The sequence below is a fragment of the Anser brachyrhynchus genome (genome assembly GCF_964034855.1).
Source record: "Anser brachyrhynchus genome assembly, chromosome: 2".
NCBI classification, from domain to species: Eukaryota; Metazoa; Chordata; class Aves; order Anseriformes; family Anatidae; genus Anser; species Anser brachyrhynchus.
Window position 1 is genome coordinate 60,768,485 of NC_137695.1, and position 17,000 is coordinate 60,785,484.

Below are 17,000 nucleotides of genomic sequence, written 5' to 3' on the forward strand. Positions count from 1 at the left end.
TGGGAAGAAGGGGATGTTAAATTTGGGAAGCACAGTGGATCCATTGTATTCTGAACCTCTCACCATTTTCCATTACTTTCTCATTAAAAAATGGAACATTTGAAGGCATCTTCAGAGTACATAGTTGAGTTATTGCTATTGTTTTTAATCTAGACAGAGGCCAAAGCTGAACCAAGAACTGCACAATTAGAAGAAAACAACCCTCAATCTGAAAAGTTTTCAGGCTGAACTTACACTATTGAACTACATAATAGTAAAAAATCTCAAAAATACAGCAAAAAAAAAAAATACCAAAATGCATTTACTGAAAGGAGAGGTCGAATAAATAGGTAGAAAATGGTCAGGTTTTCAGCCTAAACCAAGACGGTCTATGCTAAAGAGCGAGCAGGCAGAACCTGTTCTTTGCATCTCACACTGTTCCCAGACAGAAAGCTTTATGGGAGAGAGTTACAGAATAGGCTGGCAAGTTACCTTGGGTGTAATAAACAGACATACAGCCTTTCTCTCCTGCATCTTTTAACTTAACTAAGAGAAGCAACTCAGGAGCCTTTCAGAAACCCATTCTTCTATGAGTAATTAGAATATTCACAATAAATTTGACCAAAGAGCTGAGACCATTCCTTCTATGCTGACTAGTGTTATGTTATCTCTGTGCTTCTTTTTGCTTTGTACAGTTTTGTTCCCTCATGTGTTACACCTAGATTACAAACTCCACAGAGAAGGGTCTACCTTTTCATTTTATTTCATTTATGGCTGTGGCACAATGTAGATGGGAATCTGACCTCCAAACATATGTTGTGAAAGATCAGTGAAGGACTCCACCACCACAACCAATTTGTCCTATACAGAGTTCAACCTTGTAAGTTAACTTCCTCACTGTTTTCATGGCAATAAACCAAACGTTTGCCCTATTATACCTTACACCGAAATTTAAGGTGTTTTTCCAAGAGCATAAGAAGCCAAAAGCACAGATTATGGTCCCCTAATTTAATAGAGAGACCATCTTTCTCTCATCAAGCAGACAAAATGTATGCATGAAACACTTTTGTACATTAAAAACAAACAAAACCCAACAACAACAAAAAAAAACAAAAACCAACAAAAAACAACAAAAACCAACAAAAAACAATTACGGTGAGCCTCAGTAATTCTGATCTCTGCTTACGAACAATATATATAACTTAGTTAATGATATACATTGCATATGCAACCTCAATTAATTGTTTGCCTCATAACAATTTGGAGTATCAGGGAAAAATAATATCTCTCAGCTGTGGTGCTGGCTGTGGTTTTAGTTTGTTTTGCTTTTCCATTAGGAATCTGGTATTTGTGGCTGACATTTTTATTACATTAATGGCAGGAAACAATATGAAAAGAATGCAGACAGAAGTGGAAAGCATTAACAGAAACATTTAGAACCATTGCAGGGACATTCTAATTATGATGGTGAGTAATAGTCATGTAGTGGAAAAGGCCAGGTTCAATGAATGTTCAAGGAACAAGCTTCACACTTTAAAATTTAATTTCAAGTCTAAAAAGCTGAAGATATGTAAAATCTTAATGAGTGTTCACTCTTTGCAGCTTTGTACTAGATATGGACCCCTTCACTTCTGGAAACTGCCAAATAAAACACCATGAGACAGAAAAAAAAATTATCTGTATCTTCACACAGCTTCACTGAAAAGTCCAATTATTAAAAAAAATACGCTTGGTTAAATCTCTAATTCAAGGTGCTACTCTTTGTTTTAAGTTGTTTGTCTTTGCAAACACAGCTTGGGTTTCTGGCATTTGAAGATAAAGGCTGAGGCATGATGAAAATTTGGGGTCAATGTGTCATGCTCTATTTGTTATTATAGTAAGAAGCACAGTATATTCTGTACCAATTGCATTTACTCATTGCCATATTTACTTTTATTAAAAAGCAACAATAAAAATATCACTGTTTAGTTTTGCTCAAAGATGCAACAGATTTTGCCATTTGTTGAGAAACAGAATACATCCAAAAAAAAAAAAAAAAGACAGCTTATCATGGAATTTATGTATAACTGGAGATATATCTAGCTTTGTCTTATTAAATAAGGACCAGATCTAACTGCCAGTGAAGTTAACAGAAGACTTCCCCTTACACTTCAGCAGGCATTGGATTAAAGCATTGTTTTTTGGTGAGTCACAATTTGCTACAGCTGTCATTTTATCAGTGTTGCAGACCTTATTTGTGAGTTTCAGTACATGTTTTCCTTTCATTCTGAGTTTTAGAAGTTGCCTTGTGGGCTAGGAAGGAGGATGGCTTTTTCAGGAAATTGTGTATTTAAAAATCCTTTTTTCAAAGACAACTGAATGTGAACTGTATTGATCTAAATATAATGATCTCCACACCAATAGTTCAGCTGCAAAGGATAGCAACTAAGCTCTATACAGTGACTGCACTTGGGCCCTTCAAACTCCTGTACTTGGGAGTAGCTGTACATATTCCATATGTACATATGTACATATTATTGTACATAACTAGTTCCACAGGTTCAGAGGGACTAATCGCTTTTCAGTGGTTACTGATGTACATGGGTGTTAGCAAGAACAAGCACCAGCAGAGAGAAAACGTATCCTTGGAGGGAGCTACCAAACAGAAAATACATGAGGGGTGAGGAACAAAGAGATATTTCAAGATGAGGTACTGCACACAAAATAGATGAGTCATGGAAAAGATGCTAAGTGATTCATTAATACCAGAAGCTTAGCCAATAAAAAATGCCCACGTATGAACTAGTGACCATGCTTTTACAGTACTACCAAATTATTTGCTTTTGTAAATTTAACATAAGAAAAATTCCCATTTTGAAAATTTATTATGCAATTAGTTGTCATTTGAATAAACTGTATGCATGGCTGTGATACCGGTTGCTCAAAATACTGAGGAGTTTACAGTTTTTGTTTTAAAAAAGAAAAACACTAGGAACTTAAAGTCCTGCCAATTTTTCCTCTCTGCCAAGTCCTATTAGCATAAATGAACGGTTTATTTTAAGAAATGCCTGATAAATTACTCTACACAATCAGTAATGAGGGTACTGTCAGCAAAGGAGAATCATTTCCAAAATTTACTTGGCACAAATGAGTGGTTGACTAGCTCACAATCATTTTACATGGCCTGAGGCCCTGTTTTATTCCATAAATCTGCCTGACCTCTTCAGGGTGAAAGTACATGGTTCTATAGAAAAGGTAGCTGAGCAAACCTGTTGCCTTTGTGCATTTCCACCTTTTCTATCTGTCTTTTCTTTTTTTTCCTTTTCCTTTTTCTTTTTTTTTTTTTGTTGTCGTTGTTTTAATGAACACATTCAAACTCTCTAGCTGTAGGAATATTCTTCTAGCTTCATCTTCTTCAGCAGACTGGAGCTGCATCCTTAAAATAATTGTCATAGGTAGTATAAGATTGCACATATTTTTCCTATTATGAACTACAATAAACAAAAACATAAAACCAAGAAGAATACAATGTCTTAAGAAAAAATGAGATGCCACGAGTCTCCATCCTGATTAAGTTACTCTCTTACCATTAGTGTGTTATCTAACAAATTGATTCTCTTTCCTTTTTAGAATATAGTTTCAAAAGTAGAGAGAAATCCCTTGGCAATTATTGCTGTGTCAATTAGCAACTGAGGCCAATAATCATTCATCATCTCTTCTAAACATTCCCTGGTATAAGTCTCTAAATACTTCACTCATCATTGCTATGGAATTCATTACATTAAAGGAGGGGAAAAACCTTTCAAAGAAATAATTTAAGATTATAAGATTAAAAAAAGGCCTAAGAAATTGCTTATCCTCTCCTCTCCCACTAATGCATATTATTTCCAATTGTCATTCTTTTTTTTTCTTTAAATTCTATTGTTAATGCTTTGTCCAGCCTATTTTTACAAGTCCCAACTTATGGTTTTCCAACAGTCCCACGAAGACCTCTTGACTGGTTAAAAAGTTTTTATTAAAATTTTCAGAATATCTCTAATATGGTTGGTTTACTCTAAGTTAAAATACTAGATCAGAACCTTTTGTGTTCCCTAGTAGGATACAAAAGTGTCCAATGTAATTTGCATGGCACTTACTTTGTGTATAATGTGCCAAGTTCTTCATGTGTAACCATACATTAAATATACGGTTAAACATTCATAACCAGCTAAAATGTCTAACACAATATGAGTATTCAGGCAGGCTATATAAAGTACAGATGAACAGAAAAGGTCCCACAAGTCTTGTGAAGTTTCGTAGTAAAAGGATATGCACCAACTGCCTCCCAAAAGATATGTTGTGAATCCCACTCTGCTTGTCAATGCACAGCTGTGGTATTGTCAGTTAGATGTCACACTACCTTTTTTTTCAACAACAAAGAGAAGGGCCTAGAGAGCGGTGCAGATTACCCTGAGCTGCAGGAGAGTGCTGTGCAGACTCAGTCCTGGAGCTGAACCATCACACTGACTGACGGGTCCAGAATACAAGCTTTCTGTGCCGTATCCAAAGGTATCTGTAACAACTATTAAACCTCGGGTGGAAGAAGAGGCCAACTCAAAGTAGAGTAGACTAGCAGTCATCCCATGTTGAGGCTTTTGCTCAACAAAAACTTTCAATCCTGAGATGACTGTGAGTGATGAAACCACTCACTAGAAAGGTTTGCAAAGATGGTTTCCCTTCTCTGCAGGAGGGATTTTAGCCACAGTAAACTCAGACCAAGCAATGTATGTGAGTTTAAATGTAGCCTGACATTTCAGAAAAGTTTACCTCTGCACAACTGTAACTGTGTGAAACAGCAAGAAAAACCCTATTCAGAGACTCTAAAGTCTCTCAAGCTTTCTCGCTTTTCCATATTAAGTTGATTCCAGGCAGCTGCCTAATGAAATGCTTGTTTCTCCAGAGTAGGGTTCTGAACATGAAACGTTACTTAAGCCACATGAAGCACATTCTGCCTTTTTTTTTTTTTTTTTCTGCCAGAAAGAGCACTGAGGACCAAGAAAACAACCTGCCAGGTCAGACACCTTCCTGGAAGAAGGCTGCATCTGATCTCTTGAGTCCAAGATTTCACATCAGAAGAGGAAAAGGTTTTTCACTTTTGGGTAGTTATTCTGACATTGCAATGGGTACAGTGTGAAAGCAAAACAAATCTGAAGCATCTCTCGGGATGAGTTTTTATTTTCTCTATTTTTCTGTGAGACTTGTTTAAACAGCTTACAGGTACACAGAACAGTAATGGGGGGAAACTGGAAACTTCCACTCCACGCAAGTGGTGTGCTCTCCTGCAGCTACAGCTGCGTGCTCACAGGTTCTGGCCACAGCACACCTTCAGAGCCGCCTGTAGAAACTCAGTCAATCAAGAGTGCCTTGGCCATATGTACTTTCATGTTAACTTTTCCTTCGAGCGAACTAGTAGTTGTTCAAGTTGTTCAAGTAGTTGTGTCAAAAGATTAACATCTTTTGTACATTGTACAGATGATTAACATCTTTTGACACAACTACTTCATTATTTTGCTTCTTTTTGTACTGCTCATTCACTTTGCTTTTGATTTTGCAGGGGTACTATCTTCAGACCTTCCTCTGCTAGTAACCTTAGCCTTCAGTTTTTGCTATTGTTGCCAGCAGATTTTTGGCAGCTGGGCCAGATATGGTTGCCTACTTAATGGTATCAAATCATTGACTTTTTTCACTGATCTCTAATTCATCGTATGGTCTATTGTTTCCATTTTGCAAGCTCTTTGCCAAATTTGCTTTCCTGATGTTCTCTGAGCATTCAGCCTAACATGGCCTATTTTGTGCTAAATTGTTTGAAATCTACTGCCAGGCATGTTTAGTTTTCAGACACTGTCTTGTAGTCCAGACCTTGAAAAGTATGCTTTTAGATATACCTCAACTCCTGTCACAGCCTTTGTTTGAATGTCCTCCAGCAAGCCTTAAAGCAGCTGAAAAAGTAAGCTTGTCTAACCATCAAAACAGTTTTTTTTTCTTTTTCTTTTCTTTCTTTTCTCTTTTTTTCTTTTTTTTCTTTTTCCCAGGGCTAACCGTTCATGAAGCTGTTCAACCAAGTGTCAGAATGCTCTTTCTGTGCTTCCACCTTCCACCTTGGTGTTCATGTCTGGCTAATAAACCAGCTGGCTCATTTCACAGACATTTATCAGCAGCTCTGAAGTATATTTCAGGCTCACTATATCACCCTTTAAACCTTCCAGGATTACTGTTCAGTCCTCTTTAAACAAAATCCTATTTTGCATGTACAGCTCATCCCTAAGAGAGCAAAATGGAGTAAATTCCTGTGGCAAAGGCTACATCAGACTGCAGTGGCTGGTATAGAAGCTGATTTATTGCCTGCTCATTAGAGGACTGCTTGAAATCTACCATGGGAGAGGCAGTTTTTGTTCCATAAAGCCATGTGTATTGTATTCTGGAAGACACATCCTGTTCTGTGCATCTGCCATAGGTAGTGATTTTCCTGTGAAGCACCTTCTGATAGATTTTGAGCAAACAAGACAGTTGATAACAAGTTATTGGGTGCCAAAAGGTGAACTGAAGGAACTGCATTTCAAAAAGCACAGCTCTGGTTTTCCTTTTTATTTCCCAACTTTAAGCAAACATTCTGTGCTGCTTGATTTGCATTAGTACTGCTCCCAAGCACCTTCAGAACAAAATAGCATTGCTTTAGATGACCTACAGAGTTTTAGGAACAGTCCCCGCCTTCTGGATTTCCTCACTGTTTTAAAGGTCTCTGATCATTCCAGAAGTTCACTAATTCTAAGAATGGCAGGACTCCTTTCACTTTGAGAGCTTTCCTAATTGCTCTGACTTTTCCAGGATCTTGCGGCCACCCAACAGATGTCAACTAACAAAGGAGTTTTTCTCAAGTTCTGTGCATCTACATTCAATCTCATATTCTGCTCCTTACTTAGTGACATTGACTTTCTCTTTTATCAGATCATTCATTTTTAATATATCTGTCACCAGCCCCAAGCTCTGGGAATCCATCCTAGTGCCTCAGTTTACACTGGAACACCTTAGATGTTGGACTCAGGTTAAAAGCATTCACACCAGGTGATTATCTGCCAAAAACTGCAGTCAGTGTTGTCATGCTGCTCAAGGACTTACCACAACATGGTAAAACTCCATCTTAGCATCACAAGCAGTGATGTTAAGCAGATGATAGATTAGACAGTACAATCTTCACTGGTGGTGATAAGCTGCAACTTCTTTACAATGATATATTTAGTGGTTTGGCTAAATGAAGATCCTCTGTTTACTCCAAAATTTCTTCAGCATTAATTAGGCATCTGAGTCATTCTCTGGAAATTTAATGGATACAGTGATGTCTTTTCTTAGTAGGTTTGTCAACTTTTTGTCACAGCTCTGCCATAACAAAACTCTGAATTTCAGTCACCTCACTGAATGTATATAGGGGATTGCTTATTTCTGACTTCCACTTGTCTTTTGTGTGTCTGGTTCCTTGAAATATGATCTTAAATTTTCTGAAAATGGTTGAAAAAACTCACAGGGGCTATCTTGTCTCCTTTCTCATGTTCAGGAAATAATGCTTTTGCACATGAAACATCACTTGATTTTTGGGATTCTTCGCTACAGGCTGCACTTTCTCTTTGACTTCATGTGCCTGCATGTACATCATGAATACCTGATTCTACTCCTACAGATTAATGTGGACAATAACCAGCTTGGTAGGATTAGACTGCTGAATGGTTTAACAATCCAACCAGAGTCAACTGATAAAGACCTAATACTGTAGTTCCAAAAATGAACAGAATAGTTGGTATCCTTCTGTGGTGCAATGAGTTTCTTTGGACCTATGCAAGGCAGCCAGTGGACATCTTTCTTTTAACAATAATCTCTGTGTTCTCCATCTCTATTACTGTATGGGGTTTTTGTTTGTTTGTTTTTCTTCTGAGATAGCTGCAACACACTGGACGGAAAGTGTTGCTACACTCACTGCTTTTTACCTGTTTTCCCAGGAGCCAGGCAATTTTCTTTCTGTCTTCTGAATTGTTTCTCTCAGCGCATACCATGCATCATGATGCCTGCATTCCTGGTCAGTCAGTCTCTGCCCTGCTTTCCAATTTCCTTCAGATCGGCTCTGTGAACTTGTTCTGCACTAGTGACACTGTTTTGATCCTTTTCCTAGACAATTCAGCTGTCCTTGCCTTTTGGGGAAATTTCTCAAGGCTTAGATCTGCTTCTTTCAACAGCTTCTCCTGTATGCTGGAATCATTTGCCCCATATACATTTCTGTCTCTCATTAAGCAACTTTTTATATCTCTAAAAGTACACGTGGATGCCAGAGCATGTGACTGTCAGGCAGGCATCTATTCCCCCTTCTGTTTCTTGGGTTTGGACAAAAACACAGTCACATTCTTTCTGGGGTCACAGTATATCAAATACATCTATCAGCTGCTATGGTATTTTAGGTATTATTAGTACCAACGTCTCATTCAATTCTCTTTTTTACCTGAAGTGACAGTAAAACTTTTATCACAATTTCCTCATCTTTACCCTCCTCAGTCAATGCTTTATTCAGTACATATTTGTACTGCAATGCTTGAGTAAGGATTTTTTGTATGGAAATTCAATATTCTTAGCGATACTAGTGTCTCATGGCTGCTTATTGCCACATGACTGCTGTTTTTCTCTCTTTAAGGCTCTTGCTTTATTTGTCTTTCAGTTATGCTTTATTCTTGCTGTCATTCTCACTCAATTGACTTTTATATCGCTGTTCTTTACAGTATAAAGGATAATAAGTGAGAGTACCTCCTATTTGTAAAGTCCAATGGTATTGTATTGAGAGAATTACCAGCAGAGATCCTTCAACTGCAGTTAACATCTCAGCCACAACTATGCAATCTAGCTCTCTGATGATTTCTCCAAATCTTTTTCCTCTTGAGATCAGCACTTTTCTCGACCAGCTCCATGCCCTGCTCAGCAAGAACAGACTTGAACAAAAAGTCAGAATCTAATGGATTACCCTAGCCCATATATAAAACTAGTGAGGCAACAAAAGACTGCATTATGTGGCAGAATGCTCCACAGTGGCTGCTGACTTTGTCCCAGAGAGGCTGCCCATTGTCTCAAGTATTCTAACCACTTACTTCAAACTAGCTGCTGAGAAAAAAATACTTTCATACTTATACAAAGCACTGAAAGCCAAGCACAAGACAAACTGCAGAAGAACATCACTGTAACAATGAAGCACAGCCTGTGCTATTCAGGACCTTAAGCACAGCAGCTAGAACCAAGGGGTGAAGCCAAATGCACAATGTTACTGACTGGTGACAGCTCCTAGGACAAGCAGGATAAAAGGAGGGGGAAAAATCCCCAAAAGATGGCTTTCTTTTTCAGTTATTCGTGCATGAGTTATTCTGTACGTCCTGTAATTTCTGTGACCTCCAAGCCTCCCTAGGATTATGAATACCTATTGTTGACTTAATTGGCAGAATAACAAGAAACCATCTGCAAAACAAATCCCAGTTTCTTATCCTCTGCTGGTTCTGGACACATTATGACTTTAGGGAAAAGAATAATGGGTTTTGTTTCTATGAACCATCACAGACTGGATGCTTTCATGGTTCAAGGAGCCGTTTCTAGTGTACATCAGAGAACCAACATCAGCAGAGATTTCACAAAGGCCTTCATAGTATCAGGTACCCATCTGACATGGGCTTTGTTATATGTCCAGAATATTAATGCCAGAATGAAAGGGCAGCATTAAAGACTAACAAAAAAACTTTGCCCTTGCTAGTAAATTCTGGGAGGAGCTGGGTGGACACACAGGTGGACAGAAGATACAAGGAAGACCTAAACAAAGATGTTGTAGAATTACAGTGCACAATAAAGGAAGCAACTTTCACTAGTGATGTGTATGGACTATATCCCTTTGTGATAAATTAATTCTGCCTAATCCAAAATGATAGCACATATGGTACTCTGAGCACTTCCTGTTGCACAAGATCTCCTTTAGTATACAGTATATGGAAGGCATATGCCTACACTACAGTTGCCTGGGACAAACTGAAAAAAAAATGTGCCTGAGAAACCTGCGTGGAGGTGGAGGGATTAATCCCCAATACACAAGTATTATGAAACAAAATGTGAAAAAGAATGTAGTAATTTAAACTTAACAGCTTCTTTACACAATCAAAATACTATTCAACGTCATGTAGATAACAACTGCAATACACAACATATATGGTTTACATCTATCTTTTAGGCCTATGAAGTAGGATTACAGAAGAAAGAAGCACTAGTTCGATATACTTTATTATATTTATTAATTTGATGCAACAGCATTGGAAAATACAATTTTATATCATATCCTATATGGTGAGTTGTCAGATAAAAGTACCCTGGTAAATGCAGATTGTCGTAATAATTTGACTTTCCTATTATATAGCTCTTCCACATCTACAGAGATGAAAATCTATTCAACCATCCTGCTTTTTATTTTAGGCTGAATGTTACTACTGGGAGACCACCACCAGTAAGTGAACTGTACATCCATTATATCTTAAAGTTCAGATTAAAATTGTTTTCTCTACCGACATGCCTCAGTCATTACGTTTCATAGTTACAGCATTTAGGAAAGACTGGAAATATGACGCTTGTGGAAGAAGACAAGATATAATCAAAAGTTGTGAGTCTTTCAAAGGCTGTGTGAGTTGTACACCAATTACATCTGTACCCAGAAATAACTTCTGAATTAAGTATAATTGCATTCCTGCCTAGATTGGTGTCATTGGCCAATAGGTATGATAGTTAAGTAGCTAAAAGCAGCAATGAAGTGGAAATTAGCTATTATCCCAGTATGACAAGCAAAACAATATACAGTTCTTCCTTCCCAAAGCAATGGCTCAAATACGTTCATCAGTGAGAGTGGGATTTTATTATTATTTTTTTTTATGGGGTAAGGTGTGGTAATTGCTATACTACTCAAATACAGAAGTAGAATTTGAACTCCTGAAGACTATTCAGGTAGAGTTACTCAGTACTAGAAGAAAGTGAAATTTCTTAAATTATGATTGAGTTTTTGATCTTAGCTCTCGTCTTTTTGAAGAACCTCCAAAAATGGATCCCCTTAGTAGTTCTGTATAGTTAGAAGACAATCTGAATTGGTATGCTTACATTCTCTTGCATGTATTAGGTTTGATATTATATAGTACATTTAAGTTGATTACCAATCATGACCTCTAATTAATTACAGTAAATTTAGAAAATCTATATGACAAAGTTTCTGAAAATAGAACCTAAGACTTCAGAAAGAACAGAGAACTCTTACTGAGGATTTCATACTTTGCTGTAAATAAGATAACATTTAAGTCATTCATCTTGAGTTTGAAAATTATCCACAATTTTCCAAGGCATTTATGTTCAACAGTGAAATCTCCACATCATCAGAGCGTGCAAATTCCCCGAAGGTGCTCAATATTTGAAATCTTGCATATAAATTAGTAAGTAATGACTTTTTCTTCTCTTTGATATCACTTTGATATGAATTACACTTAAATACTACTCAGAGATTATCAGATACAAAAATGCAGTATGATACTACCTTGGTTTAGCTTTCTTTTCACATACAATAATTTCCGTTGTACAATACATTATGTTGTAAAAAAAAAAAAAAAAAAAAGTTAATGTTTTAAACACAGAAAAATACTTTTTTTTTTTTAAAGGTAAAACTATTAAAATCATCCTCGATAGATTTTATACATTGATACTTCCTAATTCTTCTCTCACTACAAATAACCTTCATGGGCTTCAATACATTCATGTTCTATAATGGTATATAATATACCGTCATATATATTACACAGGTGCAATATATAATTATGTTATAGAGGTATAGTGATGAGGGAAAGGCTGTGGATGTGGTCTACCTTGATTTCAGTAAGGCTTTTGATACCGTTTCCCACAGCATTCTCCTCAAGAAACTGGCTGCTCATGGCTTGGACTGGCGTATGCTTCGCTGGGTTAAAAACTGGCTGGATAGCTGGGCCCAAAGAGTCGTGGTGAATGGAGTCAAATCCAGTTGGAGGCCGGTCACTAGTGGAGTCCCCCAGGGCTCAGTACTGGGGGCAGTCCCCTTTAATATCTTTATCGATGATCTGGATGAGGGGATCGAGTGCACCCTCAGTAAGTTTGCAGATGACACCAAGTTAGGTGCGTGTGTCAATCTGCTCGAGGGTAGGAAGGCTCTGCAGAAGGATCTGGATAGGCTGGACCGATGGGCTGAGGCCAACTGTATGAAGTTCAACAAGGCCAAGTGCCGGGTCCTGCACCTAGGGTGCCACAACCCCAAGCAGAGCTACAGGCTGGGAGATGAGTGGCTGGAAAGCTGCCTGGCAGAGAAGGACCTGGGAGCATTGGTTGATAGTCAGCTGAATATGAGCCAGCCGTGTGCTCAGGTGGCCAAGAAGGCCAACAGCATCCTGGCTTGTATAAGAAACAGTGTGGCCAGCAGGACTAGGGAAGGATTGTGCCCCTGTACTCGGCTCTGGTGAGGCCGCACCTCGAGTACTGTGTTCAGTTTTGGTTCCCTTGCTACAAGGAGGACATGGAGGTGCTCGAGAGAGTCCAGAGAAGGGCGACAAAGCTGGTGAGGGGTCTGGAGAACAAGTCTTACGAGGAGCGGCTGAGGGAGCTGGGGTTGTTTAGCCTGGAGAAGAGGAGGCTCAGGGGAGACCTTATCGCTCTCTAGAGGTACCTTAAAGGAGGCTGTAGCAAGGTGGAGGTTGGTCTGTTCTCCCACATGCCTGGTGACAGGACAAGGCAGAATGGGCTAAAGTTGCACCAGGGGAGGTTTAGGTTGGATATTAGGAAGAACTTCTTTAGTGAAAGGGTTGTTAGGCATTGGAATGGGCTGCCCAGGGAAGCGGTTGAGTCACCATCCCTGGAGGTCTTTAAAAGACGTTTAGATGTAGCCCTTAGTGATATGGTTTAGTGGAGGACTTGTTAGTGTTAGGTCAGAGGTTGGGCTAGGTGATCTTGGAGGTCTCTTCCAACCTAGATGATTCTGTAATTCTGTGAGTATAGTATTATATTTCGTTGGAGCAGGTGTCCAGTATAATATTGGTTTCCATGAATCAGATAAGACTTAGATTTAGTTTCCAAATACTCTCAATGAGGCATTTTGATTAACTTCTGAATGTACCTGGGGAAAGGAACAGCAATCTGAAAATATCTAAAATTAAAAGTATTTGCTATACCTCTTGATGTAATAACTAAACTGCTAACTTCCCACATACAAAAAAAAAAAAAAAAAAAAAAAACAGAAGACATCCGACAGGAAAATCTTAAAAGTAAATGTAAATTCATGGGAATGTTAACAGTTTGCCACATGGAGGTTGGTGGTGGGTGATATTGTTCTGGGTGATTTACCATCTAGAAGTGTGAATCTAAAAGTCATATTAAAGTAGTAGACATGGTATTGCTTCCTTCCTTAAAGTCAACTAGAAGGAAGCTTCCAAGGTATCTATACTAGTGAACATTTTGGGACTTTAAATAAGTCAGAACAATTACTCTTAGAAAGTGAATGGCTTCGTAAGACGACACCAAGGGTTTTCTATTAAATTTTCATTCACTAATGCCTCTGAACTATTCCTACAATTTCTTCTTCTGTGCCCACCTCCCCCACCAGTAGCTCTATCTAGAGTGTTAGTATTACAGAAGAACTTGAAAAACTATGAAAGATAGGTTAAAATGTTATCTTCCAATCTAACATTGCTATACAGCTATACCAAATCTGCACTTCACCCACAAGTTCTTACAACAGTCCTTCAGAGCTGGTGAAAGCTAGAGCACGGTACCTGAACCTATGAGAACAGAAGGACATTTCAACATTTTCTGACGTTTCCTCAGGAAATCCAAACAAAAATGAGGAGCAGAAGTGTAAGCTATTAAAGTACATATACATTTCTGAAATAAAAAAAAAAACTATTAAATCATACAGTGGATTTACTGGGGACATTGATCTGTGAGTATAATCAAAATCAGGAAGGAAAATTGCCCTTTCAGGAATTACAACTCTAATCCTTATCTAGATATCTAGGAAGGTAGCAGAGGTAACTACACTACCAGCATGAAAATATATGCCCCACTTTATCTTCTCTATTTCCCTAAGTATGCATAAACATAAAAATGGGAATGTTGGCTGAAACAGACTCCTTTGTCAAGTAGACTGATCCGTGACACATTCTCCATTAGGAGCTGAAGGCAGGATTTTAAAACATAGGCCCATTTAAAGGAAACAGCAGAATATTTATTTACATAAACATCTGGCTTGCACATACAAAATAGTAAACAATACATTCATATGATCAAGTATATCATTCACTTATAGAACTCATTAGAAAATGATCACCTTTGCAAAGAGATTTTTTTGTTTTCTTAAGTGACATTTTCTAAGCACATCCACAAAAACTTATGTCCCAAGAGGCAAACCACATATGAAACCATGCTGAAAAATGGATTGCATAGACTGTAAAGCTAGGAAGAAATGGCTTCTTGGCATCACCAGAACTTGACCTGGCTCAAAAGAAAAGACATTAGCTCAACACAAAATTGTATTAGCCACTTCCTTGAGAAAGGAAAAACAACTCCTAGATATAACTCAGGAATTTAGGGGACTCCAAGAGTTTTCCTCACAGATTTACTCATGCAGGAATCTAGACCTCATAGTCAAACCAACACAGATCACTTCAGTGCACCTTAATTTTTAGCATTAATCTTGTAATTTCTTGAGAATACTATTGAGTTGCTAAGAATTGATAGAAGCTTGCACAAATATGTCTATGTTCATGGTCTAGGAATAGCAGATGTGTGCATGCAGTTGCAATTTCAGTATGTGCAAGTTAGGACTACACCACTGGAATTGGGTATTTGTGCATGCTCAGCTTTGAAATTTTCTTTGCCCCACATGTCTGTTTGTAAATTGTATTGCCTCGCTTCACAACTGTGCCTGATTTTACGTTCCCTGTGATGTTTCTAAAAACAGCTTGCAAAGAATATTAAAAAGCTTGTTCTAATCTGTAAGCCTCTGTCTCATTTCATCTCTGCATCCAGTTCAAAACCCATGAGGGACACTCTTATACAAAAATCAATATAAAACTTGTGCCTATGGCAGGCCAATAAAATCTCTAAACAACTAATTTAAAGCAATAAACTGGCACCAAATTTTAAAATTCATTAAGATATCAATCCCTTTTAATAGAACAATTATCTGCTTTTCATAAGGGTAAATCATTTTTATTTACAGCTACATTCAGTCTAGTTTCAGACAGACAAAAAAAATGTGAATTCTGTGTCTTCTCAGGGGACACTGTTCCATACCTCAACAGACTTTGCGTCAGGAAGATTTTTCTAATAGAATCTTGACCTGATGCCTCAGGTTTTCAATAGCCCTTAAAATAACTGAGTTCACATCTGTTCTGTCTTGGTTTAAACCTTTTACATGCAGTGATAGGATGGGCAAACCAGTTTTATTTATCATTTTTTTCAAGAAAATGTTTGGTTTAACAAAACACGATTTGCAAGTCTATGTCAAATTAGATGAGTAATTTTATCTAAATAAAAATCTGAAGAAAAAAACAAAAACAACAAAAACAACAACAAACAAAAACAAAAAATGGATGTCTTCAGAATCTGAATCACAAAACATTTGTGAAGTCACAAAAAAATCGGAAGTCACAAAACATTTGCAGAAAGTCTTGGAAGTTCTTGACTCTTCCGGAACTCCAAAAAAAGCTCCAGAATAGTTAGCAAAACAGCAGGAGGTGAAATGGCAACAATGACTTGTTCTTGATAGCCCAAATGATGAAAGCATCATTTGGAATATCTAAGACAGATCCAAATCACCATGCTTGTTTTGAAGCAGTGAATTTATTCTGGGCAGAATATTACAAGAAAGAACTGTGGAAAGTACAAGGAAAAGGAGTAAAAATAATTGCAAGTTCATGTTGACCACTAGAGCTGTTAAATTTGCCCTACTTCAGGAGTTACAGATAAAAAAGTTAAACATACTTATTAAGCCACGTCAGGTACATGTTATATATTGGTGGTAGGCTCTCCACAGCTGAACAGTAAAACTACCATTTTAACCCTTATTTCGCTCCTCACTTCTACCCAATCTCTTCTTCCACAACCTATAAAGAAAGTGCAGCATCAGATTTCATATATTGCCATCATTGTAATTTGAGCAAACCTGAGCATATTTACCCTGTAATCACCTGTGAGCTCTATTATCTCCATATTTTGAATGAAGAAGTGAGAAATGTAGCTTTGAGGGCTACATGACGTTAGAGGTTTGTGATACAGCACACCTGAATCAAGTTGCTGAGGAACCACTGGGATTCGAAAGACTAAAGAAGAATAAACCAGGGAATACTATTAAAGTCCTCCGGTAGTACAAATAAATGGAAGAACAGATCAAGAGGGAAATGAACAGATTAAAGGCTAAAGTTGTTCCTTTTTCCTCTAGAGTACTCCTTTTCCCATCTAAACCTGACAACATAACTCAAGAAGACTATAGAGATTGGAACGGTAGGTTAGTAAGTTAAATTCAGGTATTGATAATGAAACTCAAACCAAAAAAAAAAAAAGTGAGAAGAAATTGGAATGTATTCTGGACCAGATCTGTTCTTTATACCCCTAGGGTAAGCTCACAGGGGCTGAATGCATAGTGCAGGCTGCCAAACCTGCTGGTTTCAGGAACCTGGAACACACATAGGATCTATCCATCACAAAGAACAATAAACTCAAAAATACACACTGACCCTTAAAGAAGCTAACTGATGGGAAATATTTCAACTAGAGTTGGAATTAAATCAAGGCACGTTATCTTATAAACACACACAAATAAAACAAGATTTTTTTTGTCAGTAAAACATATATACATAAAAAGGAAAAAAATATATAATTATATTCATGCAGATGCACGGAATGCAGGGAAAACAAAGTTACTCTACTGTCTATCCCTGGTATTT

At 37.7% G+C, this 17,000-nt stretch overlaps 1 protein-coding gene across 15 annotated transcripts in view; it reads right to left on the reverse strand.

Annotated features, from left to right (window-relative positions):
* Positions 1 to 17,000, reverse strand: part of SUGCT (succinyl-CoA:glutarate-CoA transferase) — a 338,160-nt gene that overhangs the window by 26,649 nt on the left and 294,511 nt on the right. For 4 of the 15 annotated variants that reach the window (XM_080580288.1, XM_080580285.1, XM_080580277.1 and 1 more), the window contains 2 exons: positions 16,245 to 16,376; positions 22 to 16,160 (listed from right to left, as the gene is read on the reverse strand). The exons of 9 other annotated variants lie outside the window; for them this stretch is intronic. In XM_080580288.1, the coding sequence (XP_080436414.1) occupies positions 16,063 to 16,160; positions 16,245 to 16,376 (230 nt within the window). In that variant the 3' untranslated portion in view covers positions 22 to 16,062. Of the gene's footprint in view, positions 1 to 21; positions 16,161 to 16,244; positions 16,377 to 17,000 lie in introns of those variants that run through there. 2 more of the 15 variants (XM_080580289.1, XM_080580287.1) reach the window with 1 other exon arrangement.